Source organism: Microtus ochrogaster, chromosome X, assembly GCF_000317375.1.
Source record: "Microtus ochrogaster isolate Prairie Vole_2 chromosome X, MicOch1.0, whole genome shotgun sequence".
In the NCBI taxonomy this organism is placed as follows: Eukaryota; Metazoa; Chordata; class Mammalia; order Rodentia; family Cricetidae; genus Microtus; species Microtus ochrogaster.
In genome coordinates, this window is record NC_022026.1 from 33,909,449 (window position 1) to 33,934,091 (window position 24,643).

General features: G+C 35.2%; 1 protein-coding gene across 3 annotated transcripts in view; it reads left to right on the forward strand.

The window, feature by feature from the left end:
- Diaph2 (diaphanous related formin 2) overlaps window positions 1-24,643 on the forward strand; it is a 793,576-nt gene that overhangs the window by 476,725 nt on the left and 292,208 nt on the right. For all 3 annotated transcript variants that reach the window (XM_026784823.1, XM_026784824.1, XM_005358668.3), the window contains one exon: window positions 5,056-5,180. In XM_026784823.1, the coding sequence (XP_026640624.1) occupies window positions 5,056-5,180 (125 nt within the window). The remainder of the gene's footprint in view (window positions 1-5,055; window positions 5,181-24,643) is intronic.

Here is a 24,643-nt window from a genome sequence, read left to right on the forward strand (position 1 = left end):
TGTGTGTGTGTGTTTGAGTTTGTGTGTGTGTGTGTGTGTGTGTGTATTGTACCCTTGACTTTTGGGAGTAGGTTTCCTATTTCCACCTTTTTGGAGGCAGTCTCCCATTTGTGTTGCTTTGCAGCAATCTTCAGGCTTAGTTTACTTACCAACTTCTGGCTTATCTTGCTTGCAAAGTTTTAATGATTCTCCTGTTTTGCCATGGGTAATTGTGGGGATTACAATCTGGAATTTCTGCTTTCTCATCTAGCTTTTTATGTAGCTTCCAGGAATTGAACCCAGGTTGTCATGTGAGTGTGGCAAACATTTACCCATTGAGCAATCTCATTGACTCCAACTCTTAACTCTTAAGATTACAGCAGTGTGTTCCTGGCAAGTAATTCAGCAGATAAATCCATGATCATTTTTTTTAACACCTTTGGATTTGTGCAATATCTTTATAAAACTCTAGGAAGACAACGTAACCTTTAAATGTCCCCAGGGACTATTGTACATGTCTTAGTTTCCAAAAATACTCTTTAAATTTGAACTTCTGTATTTTTCTAACAATTTGATTATTACATGCTGTAATTATAATTGCTTCCCAGATATAAATGTCCATGTACTTTGTGAAATCTATGTACCCAAAGCACAAATTAAGTTTAGTTCTCTTGATTAGAAAGAATACTAATATTAAATTAATTCGGAGTACAGTAAGGATAAGAGGTAAGGGAGGTACCTTCTTATTTTCTTAGATTATGACTGCATTGTTTAATTCTTAGTATCATATGTATAGTAGAATTTTTATGCTGGGAGGTAGGCTATAGAGGGGAGGATAATGGCATATATAAGGAATTGTGTCCCTTGAGAAGATTTAGTTGAAGAAGTGGGTTATAGCTTGACTTGACTGAGAAGTTCTAACCAATACTTTTCCTGCAAGTCAAGAGTAGTAGACTTGATTACTGTTTCACAAAGCAATATTAGGACTAATAAGTGAGAGATTAAGTATGCTGATTTGGGTAAGTTATTAAAAATTAATGTTATAAATTGTCAAAAATATCCCAAACTAACCAAGCCACTTAGGTTATAAGGAATACTGTATTTTGAATCTAGTATGTGTATACCATAGATTTGCTAGGTAACCTTTTGGTAGCATAAACACAGGCACAACTCTGAACCCAGGCCAAAGAAGTCCGTTAATACTTTTGGAAACTTTTTTTTTTTCGTCATTTAACAAACATTAGCTTTCAATTTGCTGTTGAAAACTGAGAATTCCAGATTTATGTGGGATACCCCCTGTAGGCTTTGAGTACCATTGGTTAATACAGGAACTGCTTTGAGCCTATAGCAGAGAAAGGTACAACAGAACAAGGTGGGGGAACCTAAACTGGAAACTAATGCTGGGAGAAAGATGGTAGAGTCAGGGAAAAGTCATATAGCTCAGCCAAAGACAGACGCCAGAACTTTACCCGGTAAACCACACCTTGCGGTGATACACAGATTAATGTAGATGGGTTAATTTAATGTAAGAGCTAGCCAAAAATAAGTTAGAGCTAATAGGCCAAGAAGTCATTTAATAAATACAGTTGGCAGCATGTGGTGAAATGGGTATTCCTCCAGCCCACTCTTCTTTTGTTTCATATGGAGGTAGAGATCAACTATATAATTTGTAAAAAACCCAAAGTGAAAATGGCAATGTGGGATGGAACTGAAACAATATTTTCAAAAATATTAGCATCAAAACATTAAACAAATCCAGTGGTCTTTTAAGCATACCAAGGGATGGTGTAGGTCTCATGCTCATAAAATTATGAGTAATGGAAAGACTCTGAGACACTAAGCAGCAAGCTGTAGTTGTTGTAAAGCTATGGCCAGACCTATAACTTAACCCTCTTATATTTGCTTTCTTCCTTTTATTCTTCAATGCCTATTTCTCTGGAATTATCCACTTTCACCTCTAAACTCAATAAAACAGTAATAAGTAAACTGTCATAAGTTCTGTTTTACAGGGACATTGACTATATAAATGACCTTTTTCTGATTTCCCTTTAGTATGATTTCCTAAGTCAAATTCTAAATAATTTTCCTCAATGTAAAGAAAAATATGTTATGTAATGCTACAAATGCTTACATTTTCATGTAAGGTAGGTTATGTCTCAAGCATTTTATCCTATTTTTTGGTTACAATACTAATAATTCATTACAAATGTAGTACAGACAAACCAATAGAGTTTTCCATTACTTTTCTTTTCTCTTTTTTCTGGCTTTACCATTGTCTAAGTATGTCCTGCAGCCCTCTGCCTTATGTTTATTTAAAGGCAGATTTCAATTCTGCCTTTTTTATGGTTGTATAGTAGTTGATATATTAACTGCCAATCATTATCATGTATAACCTCTGCTACGATCTTAGCTACAGAAATGGGGATAAATATAAATATAAAACAGTATTTCTTAAAATATGCATATTCAATAATCGTTTATTGAGCACTATGTATAAAGTACAGGGGTAAATACAAAAAGAAAAGCAAAGACTTAAGAATTTGTCTTACCTTTCCATCTTACATGGGGGTAAAATGAGGTAAGACTTTAGACCATTCATTATAAGAGTAATAATGATCAACACCTATATATACAAGATAGGTTAACAAAAGGAAAGCATAGCTTATGTAATTAGCACTGTGTAAGACATGGGAACCTTTATGAACAAAGGCCCATATAGAAGTGTCATTTGTAAAATATAATGCTAATAAAATGGAGGGGGCAACACATCAAGACTTTCCAAGCATCTGATAGACTTCTTGTATAGCAATCCTTCCTCCCACATATGAAGCATCACTCCTCCCAAATAAAGCTCTTCAAGATACAAGAGAAAGACCTTTCTAGATAATATGACTTGTTTGGGGGAAGAAGATTTCTACTTTCTATGAGATAGTTACATTGGAAAGAGAAAAAACAGATTCAGTAACTGTCATTCTGGAGATGTCAGGATAAGAGATCAAAAAGTTGTTGTTTCTGAAGCCTTTCAGTCTCCTGAGGTCCCAGTACTCAGCATGCCAATAATATAGGTTCTAAACCCCAGCCATGGCTCAAGATTTAAGAAAATTATAAGACAAATTAAGGAGCGACGTAGACGATGACAATGAATTGCAGAGAATTTAGAGAACAGAACTGGACAAATTTATGTAAAATTGAGGATGACATGTAAATTGGTAAGGACACTTTAAAATATTGGTTTATTCAAAGTTCAATAAGAAAATATATGTTAACAAAGCATTGCAAATTTATTGAGATTTTGTATTACATGGAAGCTTTCCTAAGAGAATTAATAACCTAAACCTCAACTTTGGCTTTTAGCTGATTTGGTGAAAAACGGAGTATTGTAAAGATATGTGAGTGGAAGAACAAAGAAAATGTCTGTGCACAGTGTAATACATTGGGAGTGGAGGGCTATTTTTCCTCCCTCTGTTCCTCTTCAAAGATCATAATGTTCCTTAACTCTGCTTCCAAAGAGGGTACCTGTCACTACCATATATTAGACTACTATGTCTTAACACACACACCATGTTCTTGTAACCCAGGTGACTCAATACCTAGTCAATTTCACATATTTTCTTTTTTCCAGGAATCTCTTAGAATGGGAAAAGAGAAATCTTTGAATAGTTGGGGAGACTAGAGAGTAAGAACATATGATAAGAATTTAGTTTTAAAATTAGAATGGTTTGCTTTTCAATAAACCCATCTTTGTTTTGGCAAGGCAGAACAGTTCTTCAACTTCTCTAATAAGGAATACTTTCCAACTTCCCAGAGCTATACAAAAAGAACTATATTGGACAGAACTATTTATACTGACAATTTAATATAAAAAATAATCTTCAGTGTTAGTATTTGATTTTCAGTCTCTTGAACTTCCATGTATATTAAGTTGATTTCTCCTTGTTGAATTATAAAGGTAAACTTGTCAGGGTGATGAATTTGGATCACAATAATCTGAATTTTGCCAGAGGGTAAATTTAGTCAGTCTCTTAAATTTTTCATTATGATTCTAATGTATCTCTAAAACAGACAAAATTTACTAGAATAAAAACTGTTTTTCTTTTTGTGTATTTCATATTCTTTAGTGGAAACAGTGTTTTAGAGGTATGGATTTAAAAACCAGTGTCATAGGCCACGTATCAAGTTGTAACTATTATTCCCTTGTCTCCTCAACTAGAATTTCCTCAGATTCTGTCGGTACTGGAAGATGCAAGTAGCTCTGTACAAAATCAGTTCAAAGTCATATAGTAATATAGTAGAAAATTGTTATAAGATTTTTTTTTCTTCTTTTTTTAGTTTACTCCAGAAATGACGGCACCATGAGAGATCCAGAGAATGTACCTGTATTTAGGAAGAGTTTGGGATACAATACATAAAATTATTAGTTGTCAATGAGAGAAAAGGAAAAGAGCAGAGAATATTAGGGGTAATTAAAGTGACTAATGATAGTATTTGAGGGCATGCTGGACCTTTGTGGATGTGGATGTTTGTGCATATGGTTTGCTTTAAACTTACCTTCCATATTAACAGTAACTTTACATAGCTCTCTTAAGTATCAGATCTTAAAGATGGGAATTTTTACCACAGGTGTTGGTTTATAAAACTAAGGGTTTTCCAAATAAGCAAACATTTCATTCTTTTATATAATTTAACCTTAAATCATTTATATAACCAAGGACATGCATTAATAAGATAAGTTCTCTTTGAACCTTAATTTCTCTTTAATCTTCAATTTAAATTTTAAAGAATGAGATATTAGGTGTTCCATCAATAAATTTAAATAGGAATGGGTTCATCTGAACTAATGGCTGAGTAAAATTGTGACATTCCCATATTAAATATGATGATTTGGTATATTATATTACACATTTTCATTTACTTCATGGAGACTAGAATTTTTATGAGCCGTAATTCAGAAAAATGTGAAGTGACTTTATGGAACAATTCTCCACATTTAAAAAAATCCTTTAGCAGATAGTGTTTTTAGTTGTTTAGTAGAATATCTAGTATTAGATGCTAAACACTTTGCACATTGTTCTTTAGTTTCAGCTCAAATTCTCAAGAGCAACCTTGCAGCGATGGAACAAAACATTCTTCATCTGGAGCGTGACATCAAGAATTTCCCCAAAGCAGAAAGTCACCATGATAAGTTTGTGGAAAAGATGATGATATCCTTTATTTAAGCATTTGTTTATGTGTTTATCTGGTAGCTGTCTATTAATCGATTTTGTGTGTGGTTAGTTGTACTAGTCTACAACAGCAGATGAATTTGTGTGTAAGCTGAGCTGATTTTTATATTAGCAACATAAATTTTATTTCACAATGTTTTGAACCTGGTATAGTAAGCAAGGGAACAATTAGATCAGAAAAAATTGCCATTTCTCAAAGACAAATTTTATTTGAAAGCCCACAAGATATGCAAGGTAAGTCTTAGGATGTCTGATTATACCTGAAAGAACAAAGCAAATAATCCTCTTTTGTAGTCAAATGCTTAAGGACAGAATCATCATGAGAAAATAATTTTGGGGGGAGGGTTTATATTTTTTTCTCTTTTTGAGGTGTGTTCACTTGCCTCATGTATATCTGAGGATATACATGCATTCTGAGAAGCGATGACAGGATGACTAATATCGGTAGACTGAAAACTAAATGAATAGACGTATAAATGGAAAGAGAAACAGATTGACTTGTAACTAGAAGAAAGAAAGGAAGAAAGAAAGGAAGAAAGAAAGAAAGAAAGAAAAAAAGAAAGAAAGAAAGAAAGAAAGAAAGAAAGAAAGAAAGAAAGAGTAAATATAACTTGCTACACAGACACTTAGGAAATTCATAGTTTACGTACAATATACTGGTAAATTATGTGTATGTATATATGAATTTTAAAGGAGAATTGAGAAACTACATTTAGTTTGAATTGTTTAATGTTCAAGCTGTTGTTTGAAGATAAACTACATTCAGAGCTTTTTTTTTTATTCTGGATTTTCAGAAGTAAAAGCTATATCCTCCTCCTCTGGGTTTAAATAAGTATCTTGAACTGCAGATTGATTCACTAGTTTATATCTCTAGAGGGAATAAATACTGCAATTTCTTTATCAGATAATAAGTAAATTCCTTCAAGAACTGTATGGCAGTCACCTTCTTTCAAGGTTAAATCTATCGCCTTTTTCTCCTCTCCTGTGTTTCTTTCCTAACCAACTTAGGCATTATGGTGCTAAGCCTAAAAATTACTTAAGACTAGTACTTGGCATTTATATAAAAATTTATTTTCCACTCTTACTTTTTGCCTCATAAAGTAGTGATGTGTGGTCCTTTAATGATGCTATATTTGTTAATAGGGATATTGGATGGGCAAATTAGTGAACCGTTACAAGCAGGAAGTCCTTGTCTAGCCTTGGGTTATATAAATGGCCACATTGGAATACTTAATATGAACCTTTTGCTTCATTGGTGATTAGAGTTATTTTTATTTCAAATATGTCATATTGTCCATTGGCCGGAAGCATACCTTTTTTACTTTTTAATTTTGACTCTTTTCTCATATATTTTAAAGTCAGTTTGAGATCTCCTTGTTCTATGGAGTATTTTCTTTTAAAATTGGCTTATGTCCCTAAAACAGCATGCAACATGTTGCTCATTTTGGAAAAGAAAGAAGGAGAAAGGAAGGGAGGGAGGGAAGGAGGGAGAGAGGAAGGAAGGAAGAAACAAATTTCAAAACCTCAGGAGCTTGGCCTGGACTCTCTATTTTATTTCTCTGAAATCCACAGCTTTCTATATCTGTATGTTACAGATGAACAACTATTCTCATTTAAGTGCTACTCAAGTGTGACTTTTCGTCCACAAGGGGATTGGACATGTAGTAAGATGTATAGGACTCTCACCTTGCAGTTCATATCAAGAAAAATATGGTAATTTTTTACAGAAAAGGAGGATATTAGTGTGCTAGAAATTTTGAATAAATAAATTATACTAGTGAAATTATTGCTCAGATTAGTCTTGTTCAGAACTCTGCAGCAGTGCTTAGGGAGAAGTTCACTCTTCTAAAAAGACACAAGCAAAATGCAAAAAGGTCACATGTATGCTGTATTTTGAGTATTTCTGGTACTTTTCTGTCCAGTGATCAAAGAGATGAAAAACATGGCTGACACAGGACATTAGAACCTAACTCAAGTCCTTTGGAAGAATATCCAATTCTCATAATCACTGAGCCATATCTCTGGCCTCTGTATTCTGTTTTACAATGAATACCATGTTCCCATGAGTGATATAGGACTCTGCATGGTTCTGTCATCTGCCAATAGTTTTGTTTCAGATCACTGACCCTTTAAGTAACTACAGCTCAAATATGGCAGTACTTTACCTAACTAAATGTAATCTTTCTGTAAGAAGTTGGAATAAAAAAAAAATGGACAGGGACAGCACTCCCATGTCTATGGCCTCTGTAAATAGTAACAGCACTATAAGGATGGCTGCTGAACATGTGAGTTGAATCTTTAGTAGATCACCAAGTCAGGCTATGTCCAACCACCTCATCCTCACCGTGACTCTTTCACAACATTAATTCAATGCTTAATATATCTAGACATTGTCAGTCCATTGATTACTGCAATGTACACAATTGGTAGCTCAACCTTAATGTGCTGGCAGCCTGGCATTTATAGTCTTTCTATATACTGTTCCTTTACCAGAGATTATATGTACCTATCAAATATCTACCACCCAGCATACTCAAGACACTCAGTAATTGTTTGTAAAGTCATTGGAAATTAGGGAATCCAAACCCCTTCTTTGACTTTCCCCATCTAGAATAATATTGTTATGAAATAGTAAGATTTCCTTACTATTATTTCTAAAGAATTCTCCATATAAATATTATCAAGAATTTAAGTAGCATTAAACTATTGTTTTAGATCTTACATTTAAAAAACGTATGGTCAATTTTAGAAGTTATGATCCATATATTCTAAAATAATTTTTTGTTTTGTTTAAAGCTAGAAAAATAGATAGACCTCAAGATACCGGTGTGGTGATCCAAGCTTGAAATCCAAGTGGTTTTAGGACTGTAGCGGGAGTATTACCATTAGTTCCAGTCCAACCTGAGCTATATCATAAGACATTTTAAAGGAAATGTTCTCCTGTAAATGTAGTTGCCCTACTTCTAGCTTCTGGAAGCCAACAGCTTTCTAAACAAGAATGTCACCTTTGTTTCTCCTTTCCTATCTAAATTGTTTATTTCTGACTCAGAATAAAACAGTGTAGGGAAGAAAAAAATCTCTTTTCTCTCCCATTATACAATGCATGACTTAATATGCCTATAAAAAGACAGACTAAAAGAGGATCTATAAAGTTAATAAATGTATTACCTGCTACAGGTGGGAACACTCTGGAAAAAAAAAACAGGGGAGAACTGGCTTTTTTATGGACAGTTACATAGAAGTGCAAATTGAAGTTGAAAGGATGTGATCCAACCGTAATTAATTGGAGGGATGAGAAATGATCTAGCAAGATGTTTGTTTAGATACTTCTTGCCTTCTTTTCATAACATTGCTTATCTCTAAGTAGAAGGCAGACACCTGTCACATGTCAGAGGACTAGGGAAGACAAGGAGAATGATTGTTGTCACTTCTTTATGACCAGCTGCTGAGATGAAGAGTTAGGCAATTAGAGTTTTGTGACCTACTTCAGAAGGTTCTGTCCTCTGAGTTTACCTCATTCTCCTTCAGTTTATACCTCTCATTATTCCTCTTGCCATGGCCTGCATATCTGTGTCCCTTTCATAGTTTCTGTTGACACATGATCTGCAGTGTAACAGTATAGAGCAGTGGTGCCTTTTGAAAGCGATTAGTTGTAAGAATAAGAACTCTTCTTTGGTGTGTGAAATTTGTTCCTCATAAAATCACTAGAGAAAAAACCCAGCAGATTCCCCCCCCACACACACACACATACACAGGCCATTTTGTTCTTTTATGACTCTGCCATAGGAGGACACAGCAGTAAGGCATAAAACATTACCACCAGAAATTAATTTGTTGGTGTCTTTGTCCTGGATTCTTTGCCTCCAGAACTATGAGAAATTTCTATCACTTATGAATTGCTGAATCTTAGATATTTTCTTGTGGAAGACTTAAATAATGAAAAGCTGCCATATTTGGGGTAGAATTTTCTACATCCCAAAAATGAGAAGAACAATACAAATGAAATTAATTTTATGGGTTATAAACAAAGAGCCAATCACAGTGTCCACATCTGTAATCCTAGCAGTTGGAAGGTGATAGAAAGAGTATCAGGATGTCAAGACCAGAATAAGCTGCATGAGTCTCCAAAAAAGGAAAATAAATAGATTCAGCGTGCACATTTATATATAACCATAAAATTGAACAATCATCTCATGAAAATATTTATTCTTCAATGCTAACACGTTCATCACACCCCTAGTCTTGGAAGTTTTGTTGTTGTTGTTTGTTTGTTTGTTTGTGTGTTTGGGGGATCTAGCTCTAAGATACTTGCATGTTAACCAAGTCCTATATGGCTGGGAGTTGAAATAAATAGGTTGCTAGGATTTTATTTAGATTTTTCTTTTTAAAAAATCATTGAATAGTGTGGTTTTGTTTTGATTTTGGATTGGTTAGTTGGTTTTGTTTTTTTGTTCTGTTTTTTGCTGTTTTATATTCAAAAACAATTTTTGTCATCCAATGTTCTGATTAGGCTTTTCTCTTCCACCAGCTTTTCCCAGATCCTCTCTACTTCCCTACCCACCCAACTCCATAACCTTTCTTTCTCTCTCTTTAAAAAACAAACAATAAACACAAACATGCAAACACACAAAACACCCCACAAAAACACAAAATTGAAAACCAAATTATATAAGCAAGAGGCCAGTAAGACAAAAAAAAAAAAATGATGGAACAAAGCAACATGAAACGAAAGGTCTACAAAAATACCCTTGAGTTTGTTTTGTTTTGGCCATCTAATTCTGGATATGTGACCTATCTTGAAGTGTAGCACAAATTCTAATTGATTTTAATAATAAAATCCCCATGTCAGATATAGGGGTAGATGTCAAAAGATCAGAGAAGCAGAGCAGCCAGCCACTAGTTCTTACCTCCTCAGACCAAATGGGATATCCTGTCTCTGCAAGTCCTCAGACTGAATATGATGAGCTTCTGTCTCCTCCCAATTTATTATATTCCTCTCTCTGCCCAGTCCTATACTTTCCTGTCTCTACCTCCCTAATATTGGGATTAAAGGCATGTGACTCACAAGTACCAGGATTAAAGGTGTGAGTCACCACCGCCTGGCTGTTTCTCTTTGAGACTGAATCGACCTAGTGTTGCCCAGGATGGCCTTGAACTCCTGTAGCTGCCTCTGTCTCCCCCCCCCCCCTTGCTGGGATTAAAGGTGTGTACCACACTGCCTTGCCTCTATGACTAACTAGTGGCTTACTCCACACTATGATCCTCAGATAAGCTTTACTTGTTATAGCACAAACAAAACATCACCACAAGACAACATTGGAGAAGACAAATTTTTCTCTGTAAGCAGGCACCAACTGAAGATAGCTTCTTAAGATTAGGGATAAAAACTCATAAATAATTACTGTTGATAATTAACTCTCATTGTTGAGTGTTTACTATTTGTCAGATAACCTAATTTTATATATTTGGTATTTTAAAAGTGCTTGTTTATTAAATGAGGAATGACTTCTATCTCTACTGATAAAATTAGCTATAGCTATGTATGTATCTACAGTTATGTCAGGATAACTTCAATAACTCATAAAGTTACTTTCCGTCATCCCACATTCTTAATTCATTTCAAAGGTCCTCTCTCTTCATCTTTTAAAGTTACCAGAAGGTCTGTGTCTGCATTTGAAGCCTACTGAGGATACTGGTGACCTGTGGTTCAGAATCATAGCCTCCTAACTATTCTTTGAAAACTAACCCATCTGTGAGTTCGAGACCAGCCTGGTCTACAAAGCTAGTGCCAGGACAGGCTCCAAAGCCACAGAGAAACCCTGTCTCGAAAAACAAAAAAAAAAAAAAAAAAAAAAAAAAACACTAACCCATGGTTGAGAGACATGAGATAGTGCTCTGAGAATGAATTTGCCAATCCTAGGCCTTTTCTTCCAAGACCTGTGGTGTCGTTGATACTATGTGCAACATTGTAACCTTGGCCAGCACTGTAATTGTGGAAGAGTTGGGTTGTTTGTTTTGTTTCTGTGTTTAGAAAAGAAAACCTAAATAATTTTTGCATACCTGTGATTTGATTGATGGTTGACAACTGTAACCAAAGACAGATTAACAAGAGAAGTACATGAGAAATTTGTTTAACTGCTTTATGTGTCAAAGGAGCCTTCCATACAAGAAGGCTCCAGAGGAAATGTCCATTTACATACTGTCTGCTGAAAGCAGTGCCTAGTTCTAGAGAAAAGTGATTAGATAAAAGTGGTATGAAATGCTGTTAATCATGTATAGGGAGGGGAGGCTTAACAAGATTCTTTCGTGTGTATCCATTGATAGCCCCTACTCAAGATACACTATGAAGCAAGATAGACAACTTTCACCTGTGATGAAGGCAAACGCCATTAACCTTCCTTGTTTTTATAGGTTGAGGGAGGTAAATTTTACTTTCACTGATCTGCATCCTTGGGCTAAGTCAGTAGAAAGGCTAAAAGATCTCATTTCTGTGGCCTATTTTCCTTCAGGTCACAATGGCTTCCTAAAGCATCCTGCTCTGTGGTAATGTGCTCTGAGACCTGATACATGGTATTTGCTCTCATCACCTCCTTTTCTGCCTTTTTTCCTTCTCGGGCTCTCAAGAAAGAATTATTTTAGTTACTGTGCCAGGCTTTTTCAGACAGGAAAGAAACTCATTCCTAAAAAAAGAGATGTTTGTACTTTTAGTCAAACTGCTTGTTTTTGAGACAGTGTCTCATAGCCCTGTCCTGCCTGAACCACTCTACCTAGACCAGGCTGACCTCCAAATCACAGAGATCTGCCTGCTTCTGCCTCTAGAGTGCTGGGATTAAACCTGTGTACCACCATGCCCTGCTTTCTTCTACTTTTATGTCTGTGCTGTGTTAGACATCCACGTCTAACAAGGCACATTAATCTCAGTGTTGACCTTACTGCTTATACTCTGTTGACAAATTTCTTACCACATGTACTCACAGAGATTTTGTCAATGGCAAGGCTGTCTCTGGCCCAAAATCAATTTAGCTTTTTGATTGACTGTTAGCTAAATCATTTCCCCGACTGGAGAACCGAGAGTGACTGAGCAGCAGGAGCACCATTAACACATTGACAAGAAGAGCTGACAGAATGTTAATGACATTAACACCCTGTCAACTAACTATCAACACCTGGGATTTCCTCATGGTGTGAGGGAGAGTCATTTGAAGCAGTTACAAATCAAGTTCCTGAGGAAGCACATTGTCCTTTGCAGACAATTCAGAACAGATTTGGGGTCACCACAGCGACTTCATTATGTTCATTTTTATTACACTCTTCTCTATTAGGAGAATATTTTAAAATCGATGGAAAATTTAGTTATAATTCAGCCAGAAGTATCACATCGTACATAGTAGACTTTTAGCACAAGCCAATAATAGGTTTTAAGTGGGAAGACAATCCATTCTTTGTAAAGCAAATGCCATATGGAATTGACAAAACATAAACAAAGAACAAGGATTCTTTTTTTTCTTTTTTAATGATTGGACATTGCAGAATTTCAGGCTTTTTAGAGAAAGTGTTACCACAGCTGACTCTGTCCAAAATGAAAAAAAAAATTAGGAAATTCAAACTAAGAATTTTTTTGTTTCATTTAACAGCTTGAATAAGAGAATGTATCGAATTTTTTTTCTCTTAGGGGTAGAGGGGCAAACCCATGGACATAATGTTTGCATGAAAAGAAAATTGTTTTCAAAATCCAAATAGTTTATCATTGCTTCTTAAAAAAAATAAATACGCTTGAGGTGGGGATTATAAAGTTTCAAACCTGGGACAAATGGTTGAGGTGCCCGTTTAGCATATCAAAGCAGACCTGGCCTCAAGGTTCTTCCTGCATCAGTCCCTCCCTGTTCCAGGGCATAGCTGTCATACCCTGCCCCCTAACTTTCCAGCCCAGGGAGCTGTGTTGCTCTCTGCTATATAATCAAACCATTTTGGTTGCTTGCTCTCTTTGTAACTTTTGGCCTTCTGGCTGCTGCACCTGGTCCTCTCTCTCCCCTTTCCCTCCTCCTCTCCCCACATGGCCTGGCTCAGGGACAAGTCCTCTCTAAACTCTCCCAGCTGTCCCTGCCTCTGGCTATGCTTTCCCACATACCGTTAATAAATTCTCTTCTCTTCCATACCTGTAAGCAGTCATATTTCCTTTCCTCTCTCTCTTATTTCTTTTTCATTCAAGGGTGTAGTTCCATAGTAGATTACTTTGTCCAACCAGCGACAGGACTCTAGGCTGCTCAGTGTGATCTGGAGGATTTTAAATTAAATTAGAACATTAATAGGAGGTAATATGTGCACAATAAAAATTAGAAATGGCAACTAAATAGTAATGATGGGAGCAATTATCAAAAAAAAGAAAACAGAGCCAAATAATGTACAGGCAAATTTATTCATGAACTATTACACTAGTGGAAAAAAACCCATGAGTGTACAACTGAAGTTCCCGTACACAAGGGCAAGTGGAGATTTGTAATGATGGAACACAGTGGAAATTAAGAACAGACTTGGTAAAAGATTGAAGTGAAGGTAATAGAAATTCTGGCTACACCAGAAGCCAGGCTGAAGTACTAAGAAATAAAAGGTGGGAATGAGGTATTTGGCCACATGAAGAGTGTGGTCACATACCAACAATGGAATTGGTACAGTGACATAAAATAATCCTTAATAAAACTGAGCTATTCTAGGGCACAGAGCCTAAAGGAGAGCCTAAGATAAAAAAGCAGACTCAGAGTTGCTTTGATAAAGAGTCCTTTAACTCTTTACTGATTGTGATAAGCAATCATTATACCATGATATATATGTATATGTATATATCACAAATTAGTATCCTAATGAAGTTAATTAAGTGCTTCAGACTAAGAGCTGGAGATGCAGACAAGTTGATAGAGTGACTGCCTACCAAGCAGGAGGCTGTAGAGCAGTACATTGCACAGCAGAAACTAACATTCCTGAGATGGAATCATGAGACTCTGAAGCTGAAAGTTACCCTCAGATACATAGTAAGTTCAAAGCCAAACTGTGCTGGATGAGATCCTGTATGAATATGGTTGAGGAAAACATTTTTTGTAGATATGAGGAAGAAGTCCAAATTAAACTGGGACCGTAAAATAGATCAGGACAGAGGGCAGAAGGGGAAGGGGGCAAGAAAGGAAGAGAGGCCAAGAGAGAACATTAGTAAGAAGTTATATAGGGAAGATAAGCAAGGGGAAAGGAAGTGTAAGACGTTGGGCTAAAGAGGTTTAGGGTAACTGTGGGGGTGAAAAGTGCTGAGGAGGCTGAATTCTGTAACAGGGACTGGGAGAGATTGGTCAGTTTCCCCTTTGATATGTTAAATAGGCAATTGAGTCCTTTGTCCCAGGTTTCTTTGAGACTTAACACTATGTTTATGAATAAATGCAAATAACAAATAGACATAAAAGAAATGTTGAGACTACAGTGTTTAAAGCTTCACAGTAGTTTGAAGATTTGAAAATATTTGTATATGCATAAGATATATTGTGCCATGAGGCCCAAGTCTAAGTGAGTTCAATTTGGTTTCAGATTGATGATATGTCTAAGGCAAAATCATAGAATATTTTTAATATTCCTGCATTTTAACTGTGACCTATCCCATGAAATCAGGTATTTAATTTTCTGCCTGTTGCATCACATCAATGCTTAAAGTGATTCTGATTCTGCATAACTTCTTATTTCATTCAAATTTTTAGGTTAGGAATGTTCATCCTTCTAGTCTCACCACCCTTCACCACCCTTCCTTCCTCTCTCTCTCTCTCTCTCTCTCTCTCTCTCTCTCTCTCTCTCTCTCTCTCTCTGTGTTATACAGTTATGTCAGCCGTATGCAGTCTCCAAGGCAAATCCTTTATGTGAAGTACTATTACTAGACTTATTTTAATTAAACTTATTTAAATATGAGAAGACAAGAATGGATCAGCCATGTGGTTATATCATGGAAGTGGCAAAATATGATAGTGAGGATTTGATCCAAATTTTGGTCTTTCAGACATCAAGTCACATGTTCCTAACCATTAAGTTATACCACCACTGGGTTCAGAGAGGTTCTTCAATCTGAAATGAATTCCACGTGTTCCCCGTGAAGCTGTTTTATTGCCTTCGTCTTACAATCTCTCTCAAGTGGGAAAAACTGTTCTTTTTGAAAGGATTGTAAACTAATTTAAAAATTAGCTGCTCACTTACACCATCTCTTCCAGAAAGCCTTTCCTAATCATAGCAATCAAAATTAATTCCCTTGTCCCTTGTGTTCTCATAATATTTTAATACTTTGATTTCACTTGCTCATTTGCCTTTACTCTGTTTATGCACATGCCTGCTTTGCACACTGGCTCATAAACACCTTTGAGGTATGCATTCCTTTTCATCTTTAAGTATTTGGCAACAAGTCTGACATGATGTTTTCTAGAAAGTTAAGTGTTTAGTAAATGATTTTTGTTATGTTTTTTTAAAAAATAAGTTAAAGCTCAGTGCATAATGATATGAAATGTAACATTCTGGCAAGAAAATAGACAATGTTAGAGAAAGGACCCTAGTACCTATCTAATGCTAGTCTTATACTATGTTCTGATTTTAAAGTGCCTATGGTAAAATTATGTCTTAGCCAACACTTTTATAGAAATTGAATTCTTAGGAACTCTTTGAATGGAGCCTATGCTTTGGAGAGTTCCATTTGCACAAGACTTCTCTGTTTGATGAGCCTTGCTCATTTGAAATTCATTCTGAAATTAGACTGAGCATGAACTCCATTTTTCAAACATTGTCCAGGGAATTTGATAGACATTTGGTGCATGATGGTAATGGTGAGAAGAGAATATATCGCTGGTTAAAGGGTGCATAAACCCTTTCAAGCCACAGGAGACTCGTCTTGGAAATCATCTTTTTCAGAACATGAATCGGGACTTAATTTGTCTGAAAGAGTTAATGTTCCCTCAACCTGACAATTTCTCATTGTGCCACTAGAAGCTACATTTTAAGAAATTAAAAATCTGCCTATAGGATTCATTCATATGATATGGAAATAATACAAAAAGCTTGAAAAAATAGTTTAACTTGGGTATTCGTGTGTATAATTTACATATACTAGAATATGCATATATCTATTCATAAACACAAAGATAAACCATTTTCACATTTACAGTATCATAAGTTAGATATGTTAATGGAGTAAGGAATTTGTTTAGTTTTACATTAACTTAAAAGTGACTGAAATATTATCAATTTTTTTATAATTATGTTAAGTAAAATACAGTTTTTATATGTAATAATAGTAATATTATGTTTCTTTAAATATACTCTTACAGAAAACTCTCAAACATATACTATTTTCATAATTAGAAAGGCAAATCAGTATTTTTCCTTGTAAGAGACAACTGTTCAGTTATTGGTTTATCAGTTCCTGATATGTCTTGGGGACTATATAGCAAGTAAAAGCTTTTGTTGAATAGCCCTATTATTTTCACTTATTTTAAATTTTATGTTATAGGTAGTAGATTCATTTTATTAGGTGATGATTAGAAAACAAATGACATTAAATCTAACCTGAAAGCAGTTGGTTGTCCCTATAATATTTTTGCCATTATTGCACCTGTGGTCATATCTGGCTGTGCTGGTAACTATTGCAATTCACAGGTTTCATGTCTGGCTTAGACTTTTGATGACCCCCAGAAACCTGAATGCACCTTCTAGGACTTTGAAAGCTAGCCAGCAGGAAGGAAGCCTCCTAATCAGAAACAACTTGTGTGCTATCCTCAGCAATTGGGTCTTACCAACAAATTCTGGTGAACAAGCAAGAACTGTAATAACCTATTTTGTTTGAGGGAGTTTTCTTTGGGATACCACTAACCAATAACGTGAAAGTAGATATCCTAAACCTGTAATTGGGGTTTTGTCAGTCTCTGGCTTCTGAGGGAAAAAAAAATCCTCTGTGTAGAGTTACTACAATTAAACTCATTGTGTGTGTGTCTGTGTGTGTATGTATTTTATGACTCATAAAATTGTTGATTTTCTGAAATCTTAAACAAGTTGTGGATAAGGAAGTAAGGGTGGATACGGGAAGAGTTAAGGAGAAGAAATAGGAATGAATATGATCAAGACACACTGTATAAAATTCTTCTTCTTCTTTTTTTTTTTTTTTTTTTGGTTTTTCGAGACAGGGTTTCTCTATGGCTTTGGAGCCTGTCCTGGAACTAGCTCTGTAGACCAGGCTGGTCTCAAACTCACAGAGATCCGCCTGCCTTTGCCTCCCGAGTGCTGGGATTAAAGGCGTGCGCCACCACCGCCTGGCTGTATAAAATTCTTAAATAATTAATAAAACTACTTAGTTAAATAAATTTCAGCAGGGTAAGATGGTTTAGTGAATAAGTACACTTGCTGTATCATCATTAGGACCTGAGTTGAAATTCCAAAACCTGTATAAAATCCCATGTTTAACCATGTAACACTTCTAACCCTAACACTGTGTGGAGTGGAGACAGTAAAACCACTGGGGCTTTCTGGACAGAAGCCTAATTCTGGCTCAGTAGAATTTCTGTCTCAAGGGAATAAGGTGGAGAGTCATAGAGAAGACATTTGATATCCATGTCTGACGTCTGCATGTCATTGAAACTTTTAATAGAATTTTAGGCAAACTTTCTAGAGGTCAACAGTTAGAAGGTGAATTAGAATTGGACCTATAAAATTGATGTTGTCTGAGTAGACACCTAGATTTATTTACCATGGGTCTGACCCAGAACCTAAAACACTTCAAATGCACGTACCTTCATATTCATGTATGTGTATACACAGATACATACACACACAAGCATAAATAAAGCAATGAGTCTTTAAATGATTTGGAAAATTGAAAAATTGTTTAGAAATGCCATTTATCATTCTGCCCTATAATTTTATTAATGGGAATAAATTATTTTCCTCAAAGAATTGATTAGAGTCAAGGTCTATGGTTCTTTTTGCACCAATTAGTCTGACAGGCTGACCTCCCCCTTCACTATGCATGACAAAAGTTGAAATTGTAGACAAGTGTCACTATGCATAGCTGTCAAACTTCATTCTGGTTCAGGTTATTCACTTTATTAATACTAAATTTAGAGTCTGCTTTGTTATTTTACAATAATTGAAATAAGGTACATTCCTCCAAATGTTGAAAATGCATGGAAGAAGCAAAATATTCATATAGTGTCCAGATTTTCAGTCTTAAAAATATCTCTACCCTTTTCCTTTGGTATAAAAGAACAGTCAAACAATTGAATTTGAATAGCGTTCTGTTCAATATGAAAGATAATATTCTATATTTTCTTATACTTATAAAATGAGATGATGTCTCCTACTTTCAAGAAATCATGCAATGTGAGATATAAAGCTGGTAGTAAAAATAATACAAGTATACTAGTTACTTTCTATGTGATAAAATATATGATAAACACAACTTGAAAAAAGAAGGGTTTGTTTTGACTAACAGTTTCGAGCATGTAGTTTATCATGGAAGGGAGTATCAAGGTAATTGGTTCTATCAAACCTGTACTCAAGAAGCAAAATGTAAGATGGATACTTGTGCTCAGATCACCTTTTTTTTTTTTTCATTCTGAACTCTGGCCCCTGGTATTGTGCCACCAATATTTGTGGTGGATCTTTCTGTTTTAATTATCCCGATCTTGGACATCTCTAACTGGTATGCCTAGAGCTCTTCCTACTATATGTCTCTAAATACTGTCAAGTTTACAATCAATATAAACTGCGTAGCCTAAAAGTGCAATAGGCCATTTCAAATAGTCCTTGACTCATTTTTGGTTGGTTATACATAGCACTTCAGTTTTGAGCATAGCTGAAAATTAATATTGCAACTTCTTTATATGGCTAGAAATATACTATCAAACAAACCGAGAGAGTCATGTGAACAGCAGCTCTATATGGAAATACATTCCAAAAACAAATGAAAATGAATATTGGTTTTTTTGTTAATTAACTATCTCCTCACATAATTAAGAATCTGGTATACTAACAATTATCTAGATTGAAAAATATGTTTCTTTCCGTGTTTCTACTAGTCAAGCAACGTATATTTAATAAGAAGCTATAGCAGTCCCTTGCAATACACTATGTGCCATAGAACTGGAGCAGATAAAGGTAGTGCAAACACTCTGTAGGCTGTGACAAAAATTAACACTCAGTTAAGAGCTAACAAGAATAAAAACAGAGTGTGTGAGTTTAATTATATGGCATCATTATACTTGATTAAGTGTTAATAAGCAGAGGATATTGTGCTTTTGAACCACTGCAGTAAAGAAATGAAATTCAAAGCTTTTTGACATTTTGTCTGTCTGAAAGAAATGTTCAGTATGTTGATTTTTGTATGATCATCTCCTGGATTCTCAGGCCAAGCATAAAGTTAGACAAACTATATTTCTGTTGAAGGAAACAATGCATGATTTGCCCTCTACTCACATATTATGGTCATAATTAAAAATATTTTGTCATGACTTCTCATAGATTATCCAAAATATGATTCAAAATACTTGGCAATTCATTTCATATCCATCATTAGTTGAATGAACCAAAGCTCATCAAAACTCCCAATTCAATGAATATTAAAGATGATTTGGGAGTGCAAGGTTATGACTCAATGGTAGAACACTTGCCTAGTGTATATGAAGTTCTGGGTTTAATCATGACCACTGGGAGGGGGCATTCCTAGCTGAATTAGATTGAAAAACTCAGAATTTAAGATTCAAAATGAATAATCAACATATGAGCTCTATTTCAACATCTATGTCTCTGTTTAACTTTATAATCTCCATTTTATGGACTCTGATAGTTTAAACTCATCAAGTGTGTTAAAAGTTGTGAATTGGTTAAACATATTAAAGTATTGTATGATGAGGCATATGTTAGGTCATATAACAAATCTACATAGACATTCATGGATACATAATTGACATGCAAATTTTGCCTTTTGTGCTATTTCATCTCCTTTTTGCATGCACATATTTAGTTATTTTTGTAATGCCTGGATATAACTATGCACAAAGTATTAGAGATGTGAGTTAAACATAAACGTGACATGCATGTTTCCTCTCAAAATCGTACTATAGAAAGCAAAATCAACAATATACAGGATAAAAGTATGATAAATGCAGATCTTTTTATGGATAATTCATTCTCTTTAGTAATGAAACCTAGTTGATCCACAGAAGTTTTCAGTCTACATAGTGTTCAAATACATGGTTTTAGTAACAGTTAAGATCATGCTTAGATTTTTTTCTGAGTGAAGACTTGGAAGAAGGTTCTAGGAAAAGGTATAGTCCCAACATATCAAAGCCTCTATCAGTAAAAATGAAAACATCAGGTTGACCATTTGGCTGTGAGGCATGAGAACTTTTAGTAGCAGAAAGTAGTGGCTAAGTTCCAAATGATCAAGAATACTGCTGTGAAGAGTTCCATCCATATTTGGCAGGTTGTCATTGCCATCCTTCCCTGTTTCCATCTACCGGATGGTGTTTCTTTCCACTTGCCAACTAGTGGTCAAAGTAAGTCAGAACTATTACAATATTAGAAAAGTACGGACACACAAGTGTGTGTTGGGGACAGAATATCTCATCTTTTTGAATAATACATTCTATTTCCCTATAGTATTTATTGTAATGCAGCTATGACAATCTTTGCTTACAAAGCTTAGGAAAACTATTTTATCAAGTCTACTCTGAAATATTCTGTTATGAAAACCATCAGATGAATTGTGTTTTAGAAACTGAAATAATTTCCACTGTTTCTTTGCATTTTACATCAAAGTCAACACAGATACTTCCGCGTTCCTTGAATTTCACACTGGGACTTCTCCATTCTAGGCAGAAAGAAATTCTGCATGAGCTGATATGCAGTAGTGAACAACTACAAAAACGTAATCCTTACCCTGGAATCATTAACTGGTTGAAGAAATAAATACTAGACAAATACATATGCATGTATGGCAGGAAATGCCTGGGAATATGGAACATCAATACAGTAACTGTTTAACATGCCTGAGGTTCTTGGTTTCATGTCCAGCACCTAGGGGGACAATTTCACTGAATAGATGAAGATTTATTGTTGTTTATTTCCAGATACTTAGGGTCCCAACAGTTAGATGCTAAGTACCAGTTCCTGTGCATATAGTTGCTTGTGTGTGTTCTTAGGAGAATTATATCTCTAGTGGAATTTCGAAGTTGGAGTTGGAAATCTCTCAAACTGAGCCAAATACTGAAGACATTTTATATTTGAGAAAGTCTATTAACTTCTCCCCCCTCCCAGAAGTTGCTTTGACTATTAGCTAGGGATTGAGTGGGTATTTTTGAAAAACTTTGTCAGATTCACTGGAAAACCTAAAGCTCTGCTAACCCTGTGGGAGCTGGAATTTTTCAGCTAAAAAGGTTCGAATAGATTTAGGTATTTATTCAAACCGAACTCTGAAACCACTTGAGATTTACCTAGTACTAGTTTACATAGAGCTTAACTACAATGGTTTCCTCTTTCAACATTTACCTTTTTTATTTAAACAGCTTAATTGAGGGCTATAACAACACTGGATTAGTCTTTTTAAATAAAAATGAAATGCAACTGCCATGGGTTAGTTATACTAGAGAAACCAACTCTACTACATATGAACAGTTTAGGTATTAAAATGATGGCTTTTTTAAAATACCAAATGATTTGGTTTTGGATTGCAAGGCCATAGCTTTACATTGTAAATTGTTAAAGTGTAGCAACTCTTTTGATTAGTGATAGAGTTGGGTTTGAAATAAAAAAAGTTATGAGAGTTGCATTATTAGTACTTTTTAAAAAGATTTATTTTAATTAGTATGTGTATATCTGTGTGTGGGTATGTGCACATCCATGCAGGTCAGGATAGGAAGTATGACCAGAGCTGAAGACATTAAAAAAGCCAGGATTTAGGAATAAGCCATATAGCATCACTGTATCTGTGGCTTCCCTTGCTTCTCACTGCTTTCATCTAGTGACTTCCTTGAAACTCACTATTTAAAACCAAACAAAAACAAATGAATGTGATACCAATGAACTAATAAGCCTAGTTGTGTTTTTTCAAAGAATATTTGTTTCTCTAATAAAACAGTACAGGTGTTTGTGTGCATGTGTGTGTGTGTGTCTGTCTGTATGTATGCAGGCATGCATGTATGTATATGTATTTGAGGGACACTGTGTAAATCTCTGGTAATGTGCTTGCCTGGGTTCCGCCTCTCACACTACACACACACACACACACACACACACACACACACACAAAATGAAAAGATGGATCATTCTAAGTGACTTTTCCCGTTTTGCAAAAATATTATTTCCTTACCTATAAATGACAAATTATGCTTGAGGCTTGAGATCTTGAGATCTAATATGAAATATCTAAATATTTGCTCTGAAATGCTTGTAGTACAAATGCTATATATTTTCAATTTTTCATTTTTAAAATAATTTTTATTTACAAGGTTTTCATACATGTATTTCATTGAATTTTTCATTCTCCTGTATCTGCTTTCTTACTCCTTTCTGCTTGTCTACATGACCCATCAATGCTTTAGATTGAAAAAAAAATTCTTCCATAACTTGAAAAGAACAAGTACTAGCTGTTTTCTTGATTTCTTTTCTCTAGATTATTTTCTCTGGTTAGAATCTCTTGCAAGCATTTATTTTGATAATGTACTTTGAAAGTGAGTTTCATTCACTCTGGATTTGTACAGTATTATCTTTATGTGCAGTTCCTGAGAATTAGTGCAATGACTGTCATCATCCTTGTTGGAACATTGCCAGGACATCTGGCAAGATTTCTAATATATAAAGCAAGTTATGCTGTATCTATCTGAACAAATTTAGTCATTAGATATCCTGTAACATCTACACTCATGTAATTCTCTGCTGTGATCAAATTTTTCTAAGTGGAGTAAAAGAAAAAGAAAATTTAGAAAGAAATACAGAGCTCATCCTTTATCTTGATAAAGCACCTCACATTTCAGTAAACTATAAAACCAAAAATATGATTATAAATAGTCTTTTATGTTTTCCTGTTGGTAGGCATTTTCTTTCAGTAGCACATGTTTTTAATTGCCAAATCAATTTCAGCTTTACCTTTAAAGAAAAAATTACTGCAGTTTGCTGCATCTGTCAAATGTGACAGGCTAATTCTTTGAACTCAGTGTACATGAAATGTGATTTCTATTGGTTTCCTGAAGTATAGCGGAGCTTATTTCTTGACATGTCCTTTACTGTAGTTAAGATTCCACAGCACAGAACAGACTGCTTATTTTGAGGTTTCAAAGTATAGCTCATTTACAAGAATAAGCTTTCCAATATCTGCTATCAGTCTGAGAGTTTTTGTGTTTCACCAGAAACGCGCACATACAAAGGAGCTCATTCTCTTACACAGGATGCTGCCACTTGGATAGAATGTAAAGTTGATTTGTATTATAAATTAACTCTACAATTATCGATGGTTCCATCTGACTTGTACACATTCAGAATCTGCAGTATCCAAGTTATCAATAATAAGAATGCTGTGTATGAAATGTAATGGGGTGCGTCAGCTGAATCCAAGTTAAATATTGCAGTAAATGTTGCTCAGCTTTGCCATCTGTTACACACTCTTTCTGCATAATATTTTAATTCATTAAGCATGTCTTTTTCCTTTAAGAAAAGAAAAAAAAACATAACTTACTCTCTCTACAGTGAAAGACCTGTAAGAACAAGTCTCTGATCATCAGCCTTTTCCATGTCCCTACTTTTAGTCTAACTTTTTAGAACTTTGTGGTGTCACTAAAACAAACAGTAATAGTCCTTAGAAATAAGAGCATGTCTATCTCCAAGTGTCACTGCTATTAAGTCCCATTAACTTTTTGAACTAGAAATAAATTTGGCCCTGAAATAGTATTTCTGAAATTTCTTTTTCTTAGAAGTAATGATGGAATGAAATAAGACTTGATTTTACTGAATGTAATAGAAAACTCACAGTGTATCAATTCCTGCTTAGTGAGGACTGTAGTCTCTGGTTTGTATAGAAAGCACTCCACATGTATAGTGTAGAACTTAGGACATTCAAACCCTATTACTCTCTGTAGTAATAGGAGCGGCGGGGCTGCGTCCCTAGCACCCTGGCCGCCTGGCTAGCTTATGCCCCGAAATAACAACACACAAACTGTATTCTTTTAAACACTGCTTGGCTCATTCTGCTTGGCCCATTAGCTCTAGCCCTTACTGGCTAATTCTGATATCCCAATCAACCCATCTCTAATAAACTGTGTAGCTCCAGTCTTACCAGGAAAGATTCAGCATGTCTGACCTGGCGGCTTGCTTCATCGTGTGCGTCTGCCCGGGAGAGCGGAGCTCTCACCCTCTGTGAAAACAAAATAAGAAACTCCTTTCCAAAG